The 10,979-nt window shown below is 30.0% G+C and overlaps 1 protein-coding gene across 1 annotated transcript; it reads left to right on the forward strand.

Annotated features, from left to right (window-relative positions):
- The first annotated feature begins 570 nt into the window (after window positions 1-570).
- Window positions 571-8,460, forward strand: LOC101204159 (glucose-1-phosphate adenylyltransferase large subunit 3, chloroplastic/amyloplastic). Its single transcript, XM_031886527.1, has 15 exons — window positions 571-931; window positions 1,019-1,132; window positions 1,217-1,390; window positions 1,484-1,576; window positions 5,123-5,206; window positions 5,296-5,351; window positions 5,492-5,585; window positions 5,688-5,800; window positions 5,908-5,980; window positions 6,263-6,343; window positions 6,631-6,717; window positions 6,859-6,963; window positions 7,213-7,319; window positions 7,410-7,470; window positions 8,180-8,460. The coding sequence occupies exons 1-15, from the start codon at window positions 719-721 to the stop codon at window positions 8,279-8,281; spliced, it is 1,557 nt and encodes a 518-aa protein (XP_031742387.1). The 5' UTR covers window positions 571-718; the 3' UTR covers window positions 8,282-8,460.
- The last annotated feature ends 2,519 nt before the right edge of the window (window positions 8,461-10,979 follow it).

A 10,979-nucleotide genomic window follows, 5' to 3' on the forward strand; every position in this document is an offset into this window, starting at 1 on the left:
AAAAATACCTACATATTTGAATTTCGAGTAACCACACTTTATGGTTTTTTTGTGGCAAGACAAAAAGGATGGGTACATAGGCTACCTCATCATCTCTATAAAAAGAAAAAAAGCAAGAATTCTATCTTATCATCTCTACCTTATAGTTTCACAATTCAAACTTCAACCTTTTGATCGAGAATTGAGATATATTGAGGTAAGCTACAAAATCATTTTATATGTTCACTCTTTCTCTTTTCCTTTTTATTTTCTCAATGAGACTATCCATTAAATTTTGTAAAAAATTATACTAGGAATTTGTTTTTAGTTGTTTTGTCTTGTTTTTCAAGTCCCAATTAAATTAATTTTTAAAAGAACTTTCGATTCTTCGTTAGAAAACATTTATTATACTAAAAGATCTTAGGTTTCACACATTAAATTTAATTATATAATTGAAATGATTTCACAAAGATGTATAAAAAGAGTAGAGATGGAAGAGAGACGTTGAGAAATGAAAATTGGTGGATGAAATTCATCAATTTGGATAAAGTTGAAACCCAAATCTTTTTGTAAGCATGCATATCACTCAACACATACAACCAAAATACAAAACCTCCATTGCTATCTATATATCCAATCAAAACACTTCCATTCTCAATCTTCTTCTTCTTCTTCTTCTTCTTCTTCTTCTTCTTCTTCTTCTTCTTCTTCTTCATTGATCAAACATTCAACCATATTAATGGTAGCCTCTGCCGCTGCCCACTTGCACACTGCAATGGCATTGCATAAAGTCACCAACTCCAACATGCTACAGGTGAGGTTCTGTAATGGAGAATTCATGGGGAAGAAGCTCACATTTCAACAGAGGAAACAAAATATTAATTACATTCCAAATCTCAAACGGAAACTTTGTATCTCTTCTCTTATTGCCGATATAGCAGCTGAATCCAAGGTAAAGCTAATGCAATAATGCAAGTCTCCTTTCAAGTTTTGTTCAGCAATATCTTCATTTAACGATGTGGTTCAATGTCGTATACAGTTGAGAGGATTGAACATGGAAAAACGTGACTCGAGAACGGTGGTGGCGGTTATACTTGGAGGAGGAGCGGGTACTCGTTTGTTCCCGCTCACTAAACAGAGAGCAAAACCGGCGGTGATTATCGGATTATTGCCTCTTTCTGAATCTCTGTTCTTATCGGATTTGTTTGTCTTATCTTCATTTTTACATTAATTGCAGGTTCCGATCGGTGGGGCTTACAGACTGATTGATGTGCCGATGAGCAATTGCATAAACAGTGGAATCAACAAGGTTTACATTCTCACACAGTTCAATTCCGCATCGCTCAATAGGCATCTCGCTCGCGCTTACAATTTCGGTAGCGGAGTCACCTTAGGAGATGGTTTCGTTGAGGTAATTTCTTCATTCTTCATTTCGATTCATTGTTTTGGATTTTCAAATATAGAGATGAAAGATTCCGACGAGATTCTCATTATCTCGCTGCAGGTTCTAGCAGCTACTCAAACTCCAGGAGAGGCCGGGAAGCGGTGGTTTCAGGGGACTGCCGATGCCGTACGACAGTTCCATTGGCTTTTTGAGGTATTTAGAAATCAGAAATCACTTTCTTCGTTAAGTCGCTCAAATTAACAAATGCATAAGCTTAGGGTAAATTTGAGAGAAACAATCATTAGATTAGATTCATCAAAACCAGAGCATTATCAAATTTATTGTCATCTTTGTTAAGTTACTCAGTTGAAAACTTAAACAACATAGAATGTTCATAAGGGCTTTCTTTCGTCACAATATGTGAAGGGAAATTAGGGTGGTTGACGGCATCAGGAAATCCTTGAGTCTCCATACAAAGCCCCGCATGAGCTTCATACACAAAACCTCCTTTTCCAGTCAAATTCCTAAGCCAATTACCTGTGTAAAACTGCAATCCATCGGCGTTAGTCCACAATTCCAGTACTCGTCCGGACTTCCTCTCTCGTAGAGTAGCAGCTTTCCTATTTTCTCTCCCCTTCAATCCATCTAACACATAGTAAATATCAAACCCATTTGGTAATTTCTTCATATTATCACCGATGATTTTGGGTGTCAGAAAATCGTACGGCGTTCCTTGAACCGGCATGATTTCACCTGTAGGAATCATATGGGTATCAACGGGAGTGATTCGGGATCCAAAAATTTGGATCTGGTGAGAGAGAATGTCTTCACTGTTGTGCCCACCTAGATTCCAATAGGCATGCTGTGCTAGGTTCACAGGAGTTGGTTGATCCAGAGCAATAGCTTTCATTTCAACAGCTAATTGTGTTTCTGAGAGAAGATAGTAACTAACTGTAGCGATTAAATCTCCAGGAAATCCTTCTTCTCCATTGAAACTTCTGTAAGTAAAATGAATCTGAGGATTAGGATCTTGTGTACTTTTTGTGTTTACTTCCCAAATTACATGGCTGAAGCCTCTGGAGCCACCGTGAATGGTGTTGTTCCCATCGTTTGGTTCTAATCTGTATAGGGTTCCATTTAGGATGAATTGAGCATTGCTTATTCTGTTGGCAACTCGTCCAACAATGGCGCCGAAGTTGCCTCTTCGTCTAACATAATCCTGTGTTGTGTCAAACCCAAGAACGATATCATCAAGATTTCCATATTTGTCTGGAACAACAATGGAAATAATAGAGGCACCGTAGTTGGTGAATTTCACAGAAAAGTTTCCTTTCTTGAGCTCATAGACCCCAATGTTTTGATTACAGATACAGCCATTAACACGTCCAATAGAAATAATAAGGATCACTTGGAATAGTGTGGAGAACATTCCCATGATTTGCTTGAAGCCTGGGAAGCTGACGATTGTCTTTCTCAATGAACACTTGCGGTTTCTTTTATGGTTTTTGCATTAAATGGTTAACTAGTTAATAATTTAAAATTGAGATGTTTGGTGAGCAGATCATAAATGGGATTTTTCACATTTTGAATTCTTTTAAAATATAGAAACTTATTGTAAATGAGGATGACAAACCTTGTAGAAACATTTAAAAATTAGTTGAATTGGTGGTAAATTATAAACTTTTGCTATATTTGAAAAAAAAAATAGTTTATCATTTAAAACGTTGAACGTCTTATTACTAAATTTTAGTTTAAATTTGGTTCTAAATGTCAACATTTATATTTTTAATATCAAAATTTTCAATATTTTTTTTAATTGTCCGTGTCTATTAGTTAAATTTAAATGAATTTTTAAAAAAATCATAACTAAATTTTTTTACTATTTTTAGTCCTTATTAAAACCAAATTTAAAGTTTTTTTTGTTTTTAATTATTATTTCAAATTAATTAACAGATAGTGAAACTAATGAATATATATTTAATGAAAAATTGAAGTTAAAAATAAAGAACGTAAAGGAACATTTTTTTTTTAATAGCAAAATAAATTAAAATATTTGTAAAATAGAATAAAATTTTAAAATTTTATTCATATAATATTTTATTATTGTAGAATATCAATGACTATTAGTGATAAAATTTGTTATATACGGTAAATATTTTGTAAAAATTGTTATTTTTAAAAATTCTCGAAATCTAAAAGTAAAAACTAAAATCAAAATATGAAAAAGTAAAATTATAAAATTTTGAAACTCATCCTAAATTAAAATAAAACTTCTAACTTGAAAAGAGTTTATGGGGAAAAAATTGATTTTTTACCCTTTTTTATTGAAGTTATTATTGTTCCATTAATTTCTCCAACATCCGTTGTTAGAAGTTAAAGTCACATAAGAGTTAGATAATTTTGAAACCATTTTAAAATTTGAGTGTTAATTAGTTTAAAATTTTTGAAATAACAATAAAAACCATCCTTAATTACAATGTTTCGGTTACACTTATATCCATGTCTTCATTTTAGCGAAAAAAAGTTCAATTAAATTGTACTTTTTAGCAAGGGATGAAAATATCAAAATGTTAATTCAAAATAATATTTAAATTATTAAATAGATTTCTATATTATTCTTTTAAAATAAAATGGAACGTGTCTACACAATTTTAATATTCTACATGACTTGAAATTGATAATGCGTACAAGTCATATATGTTCAACTAAAATAACTTTTATACAATTTTAAAGTTGAATACAAGTGGAAAGTTTTTCAAGATCTCACGTTAAATAAAATCCAACTTACATCAAGTTAATAAATAATGGGAGAATAGTCTTTGAAAAAAAAAAACCATCAAGTAAGAAAGTTAAATTATATTTTATTAATAGTTTCAATACTAATACTAAGCTATTTTCTATCGAATATAATAAATTTTCATAGAGAAAGCTATATCGATAATTTGTGTCATTATAATTACTGTTATTGGACATTTTTCATGTGTCATCTAGACACTTTTCTCGATGATGGATTCAAGGACTAAAAAATAGCTTTTAGGACTTTTTGGTTTTCATTGATATAGATATTAAATATCTGAAATTTAGATGTATGAGATGATTAAAGTATGTATTTGGATGGACAAGATAATTAATGTCTTAAAGTTAAATATTTGTTTTCAATTCAATAATTTGTAAAAATAAAACTAAATAACTACTTAACTAAAGGCTAAGGGATGAATTAAATTTAACATAAAATAATTTGTTATTATGTTAATTAATTCCTTGGTCAATGAAATAATAAAATAAATAAAAAATAAATAAAAGAATACATTTTAACTAAGCCAAATTAAATTAATTAGAATATTAATAATTAACAATAATAGTTTATACTAAAATAGCACAAAAAATTAACTATAAAAAATATTGGTTGAAATTTATTAAATATAAATAATGTATTTATATTAATTTATAAACTAATTAAGTTATGTTGTCATCTCACACTTTCAATAGGACATTAAGAAAACTCATATAATGTGAGTTTTAAAGTTCCTAGATATGAAATTGATATTAAATGTCTGTCTAAAATTCTATGAGAAATTAAACGTCTGCCTAAAATTTCATGGAAAAACCTGTAAAATGAATGTAGAGTCATAAAATCAGCTTTTTTTTTTTTTTTGGTGAGCTCATATTAAGGATATTGATTATAACATTTGATGCAGTTCATCAATGGAGAAAGAAAAGAATTACAATATCTGAAAGAGTTGGTTCATTTTACTGCAGGATGCAAGAAGCAAGGACATTGAAGATGTGTTGATTCTTTCTGGGGATCACTTGTATCGAATGGACTACATGGACTTTGTTCAAGTAAGAAAAGAAATTAGTTTGAGTTATTCAATGTTTTTTTTCCCAAGATCTTTTCTTGAATATTGAATTTTTGTCCCGATCATCGACAGAATCACCGGCAGAGTGGTGCAGACATCACTCTTTCTTGTATCCCAATAGATGACAGGTATGCTGGAATCACATTAGTTCTTTACATTCAGGTTGGTACCTTGATCTTCAATTGTAATATATAATACTATGATTGATTATTTAATCATCATTCATTTTTACAATATGTGTATGCCTTATATCTTTTTTACAATGAAGTCGAGCGTCGGATTTTGGGCTAATGAAGATCGACAATAGCGGAAGGGTTATTTCATTCAGTGAAAAGCCTAGAGGGAAAGACCTGAAGGCGATGGTAAAAACATAATAAAAACAGTAGTGTACAATAGTATGACTGGGCTTTTTACTAGTTCAGAAACTAAAATATATGGTAAATTGTTATTAACATTATATATAGGAAGTGGACACAACAGTTTTAGGACTGTCAAAGGATGAGGCATTGAGAAAGCCGTACATAGCTTCCATGGGAGTTTATATCTTCAAAAAGGAGATACTTCTAAACATTTTGAGGTATCAACCATGAATGAAGAATAACTGACTTAGCATGTTTTTTGGTTTATATATTAATTTAAAACATGGGATGTGGGATTCTAAATGCCAGAAATTGTTTGCGTCAGATGGCGCTTCCCAACTGCGAATGACTTTGGATCAGAGATAATCCCTTTCTCAGCAAGAGAATTCTTGATGAAGGTAGGCCTTATTAGAGATTTTTCAATGCTTTTGCTCGTGTTATGTTTTAGATAAGCATGAGGTTTAAACTCAAAAGCAGTTGGTTATGAGAAGAGTAACCCGTGTATTATCTTTTTGATGTGAGATTTCAACATACACGTGTCGTTGCTTGCTTTCTAATTTTTATTGTTTTAAGGTATGCAGCACTAGAACTTAGAAGTTGAATGTATAGTTTGGTTGTAGACTACTGCCATTATATTATTCCTCTGCTTAAAATGTGTTGTGAATATACATTTTTTGCAGGCATATTTATTTAATGATTATTGGGAAGACATAGGGACTATTAGATCCTTCTTTGAGGCAAATCTTGCGCTGACAGAGCAGGTATGAACTTAATACTAAAAGGATGCCTTTCAAATAAATTTGCTATCTAAGAAATCATGTTAATGAATTCAAGCAAGGTTCTGAAGATGAAAGGAAACAAACAATTGACCCCATTCGAAAACCTATCAAACTTGGTTTTAATCTTTTGTTTTAGAAACTTACGATCATTTTCTCCCAATCTCCTTATCATAGTTATCATTTCATAGAGAAATATTTGAATTCTTGTTCAAATTTCTAAAACAAAAACAAAACTTTAAAACAAGGTGAAATTAATTTATGTTTTTCAGCCACCAAGATTTAGCTTCTATGACGAAACAAAACCAATCTACACTTCAAGAAGAAATCTACCACCAACGAAGATTGACAATTGCAAGGTTAGCAGTTGAGAACTAAATGGTACTTAGTAATTTAGAATTTTTTTTTCTACTTCCAAATATCAAGAAAGTATGGTCGTGTCTCTCAAACTTCATTCAACTTGACTAACTTCTGTTCCATATCTTCAAATTTCCGTGCAGATTGTTGATTCAATCATATCTCATGGATGTTTCTTGACTAACAGTTTCATAGATCACAGTGTCGTTGGTATTCGATCTCGCATAAACTCTAACGTTCACCTCAAGGTCTCTCTACATCTTACTCTCACTCTCACTCTATAAGAAGTCTGAACGTTTCAATTTGTATTGCAAAAACATATTTTTCTAGTTAACATTTACTTTGACAATTGCAATTTCTTACTGCGAAGTAAATACGATCCCATCTCATGTACCTTTTTATGTAATCATGTCACTATGTTTCACTGGTTGACAATGAATGTGTATTGATTTGGCAAAAAAAAAAAAAGGAACTAAAATATGAGTGTGTGGAGGCAGGACACAGTGATGCTTGGAGCTGACTTCTATGAAACTGAAGGGGAAGTCGCTGCACTTCTAGCTGAGGGAAGAGTGCCAATTGGAATTGGAGAAAATACAAAAATCAAGTAACACACTCCAAAATGTCTCCTTTAAATTTATTTCTAGTTGCTACGCTCTTGTTCTTATTAACCACTTTACATATTCACGATGAGCAGGGACTGCATCATTGACAAAAATGCCAGAATAGGGAAAAATGTTGTTCTTGCTAATTCAGAGGTACATACTGTTAGCCCGTTTGCATGAAAACATTTTGTTTCATCTCTAGATAGCTATATTGTGAAAAAATCTTCTTACCCTGCATCTTGAAAGAACCACAGAAAAAACAATTGTGCTACTTATGATTAATTTAGTTTTAAATAGTAGGATGATTCTAGTACTGGAAAATGCTTTATGTTAAGTTAGATGGGTAATAGAACATGGAATCAAAATATGAGGTTTTTCTTTTCGAACTTGAATAATGTTGTTTGATCTTCAATTAATGTTAGCATTCACTTGGTCTAGCTTTCTGTAAATTTTCAAATCCACAATTGAACGAGAGTGTACCAACATGAGCAATAGTGGTAATCAACATGCACTTTTTTGGAGTTTTAAAGTATCAATAAAAACAATTACATTCAATGTAGTCCATAACCTACTAGCTTAAACTTTTAGATTCCGTGTGATAGTTTAATATAGTGTATTTGCTTTTTCTTTAAAAAAGAAAGGGAAGTCGGAGCTTTGCTGCGCTTTCCTATACGCAGGAGCACTTGAACCTGCCTTAAGGCTCCTAAACTAGAAGGCAACAAGTGTTTTGGTATTAAGGTCACTCTTAAGTTCGAACTGGAGAAGTCAATAAAGAGTATTTATTTGAAAAAGATGATTGAATATGGTATCAAAGTAGAAACGATATGACTTTTGATCTAACTTGGAGGATATTGAAATGCAGGGGGTTCAAGAGGCAGATAGGTCTTCAGAAGGGTTTTACATCCGCTCAGGAATTACCATTATACTAAGGAACTCAGTTATTAAAGATGGGTTTGTGATTTAGAATTTCTTCATTCGTTCCTTTTTTTGGGCTGAATGAAAAGTATTTATGATAAAGAAGATGTTAGTAGTGGAAGAGGGCACTTTCCATGTGTAAATGTAACATTATTATCTATCAGAATAGGACTGGAGTCTTCTACTTTTGTGATGCTTAATAAAATTTTGGTTCTGTTTTTGTTTTTAGTTCCTGTTTCTTAAAATTATATATATATCTTTAACATAATTCTTACTCAAATTTTAAAAACTAAAATAGTACTTTGTTATTAATACACACAATTATTATTTGCACAATTATTTGTGTTTTATTTTTATCTTTATTAGGAACACATGCAACTAAATATAACTATTAGATTCAAATGATTAGTATATTTACAATCTTTTTAAAATATTACTGTATCCTTAGTTATTATCCCTAAAATTATTGCTCATTATAATTATAATTATCCTTCCCTTATTACATATAGTTGAATTAAAATGTGCAATTTTATATCTTCATTTAGTTTATGTAAACAAGTGTCAAAGTTAACAAAAAAAAAAAAAAAGAAAAAGAAAAGAGAGTAAGAGGGTATTGAAGAAGGAAAGATAGAAAATGATGGAAAATAAAGAGGTAAGACGATATTAGTGGTTGATGTCCATATAAACAATAATGATATTCTTTGACTTATTTAAAGTTTAAGGCTATTTTTTAAACAAATTTTAAAGATTTTTTTTCAGCTAATAATAAGGGGTATTCTTTTTAACTCATTTTTAATTCAATTTTCAACTTTGATTTTCATTTTCTCAAGTGAAAATGGTTAAATTATTAGTCAATTTTTTTTAAAAAAAACAAAATCTATACTTGTTAGTTTATAAAATTCCTTTTGGTTCTTCAAAACATCCAAAGAAAGGATATGACAAAGCAGATGTGAAAATGAAGTTTATAAACTCAAATTTAAGAAAGAAACTAACTTCTTTTTTAGGAAAGAAAAGGTAAAAGGAAGTGCAAATGATGATGAGAGTATGTGTATCGAAAAAAAAAGCATCTAAACATTTCAAATACTTAGATGTAAAGGCGAGGGAGTGAGAATGATGGGCCCAAATTTTACATTCTAACTTTATATCATTATGTATAGTATTTTGTATTTGTATAACTTTTGAATTGTAACACAACTTAAAACCCATCTCCTCCTTTCTTTCATTGCTTTGGTACTATATCAAACTTTTGTATACTCTCCATTTTTCTTTTAATAACGACTTTAATGAGTTTCATGAAATCGAAAATCAAATAAAGTAAGAAAACGTAAATTAATATGTAGATTTGTGCACATTAGAAGTATGTTAGCTACTACATCCACAGTTAGAGAGAAAAAAACACGACCGACGTTAAAAAGTTCACCCTAGAATCAAATTGTAAATAACATAAATACAAACACAACTTGAATTCAAAACATTCTAACACAAAGTTATTCAAACTTACTAATCAAAACACTATTTCCATATCAATAGCATTGAAAAAAGTCAAAATTGTAAAATCACGAACAACTTTACTCACCTCTTCGCTTTGTCGGGGAGTTTTGTTAGGGTTAGGATCCACTTGTTATTTGGTATTAAGTCAATAAGAAAAAGAGGAATATAAAGTCTTGGCCAACACAATAATTGGTCCCATCTTTGTTCAAACTTTACAACTTTTATTCTGCCATTGATATCGATGTTCCACATTACTTCAAGATTCAACGGTCACGATTCTCCCAACACCATTCATCTTTCCTTTTCATTTATTTATGTTCAAAACGTGTCCATATTTGGTTGGGTGTTTTTTTCACATGTGATTTCTTTTTTATTCTAAATCCAAATACGTGACTCTCATCATCTTATACATTCTTTTAATTTATGTCTAAAGTTTTGAAAATATAATTTTATATATATATATACACACACATAGATTTAAAAGTAAAAATCAAAATTAGAAAGAAAAATACTTACATTATTATTAGATGTCTAATTTAAAACTCCAAAAGATTTTAAAATATTGTGATAGTCTAAGAATATTCACTTCACGCCCTAAAAGTTATCAACAAACATAAACAACGTTAAACTATTGTAAGAGAAAGTGATAATAAAATTTTATATATCATTAAAATAGTGTATGAAAATGGACAAATTAGAAGACGCAATTGATATTATTTATATAAAACATAATGGAATGCTATATTACTTATTAAAATAAAAAGGAAAAGAAATTATTATTCACTAATTTATTTAATTTTACAATTGATAACAAGTGGGTAAAGGTTAATAAAGTATAATCATTTATTTAGAATCTACAAATAATTAGTCAAATTTGTAATGGTCAAACAGAGGACAAAGGAACGAAAGAAAAAGTTTTGTACAAATCATAATAAATGGATGATTGGTGAAACTTATCAACAATATATTCATTCATATAAGAACATATAATAATGTATTGGTATTTAAATATTTCGACAATTTAGTAGAAAATGTAAAAAAAGAGAGAAAGAGCAAAAGCAAAAGCTCAAAATATATGAACATTGCTTATAACTAAAGTTTTTATAAAAATTTCTAATCAATGTTATGAAATTTTACTATATTAATAAATATTTTAACAAATTTGTTATATTGAAATTTGAAAATAAAATTCATAACTTACTATTTAAGCAAAGTTTAAGGAGTAAAGTTAGAAATTAGGAAAATAAAACTAACCC

This window comes from Cucumis sativus, chromosome 6, assembly GCF_000004075.3.
Source record: "Cucumis sativus cultivar 9930 chromosome 6, Cucumber_9930_V3, whole genome shotgun sequence".
NCBI classification, from domain to species: Eukaryota; Viridiplantae; Streptophyta; class Magnoliopsida; order Cucurbitales; family Cucurbitaceae; genus Cucumis; species Cucumis sativus.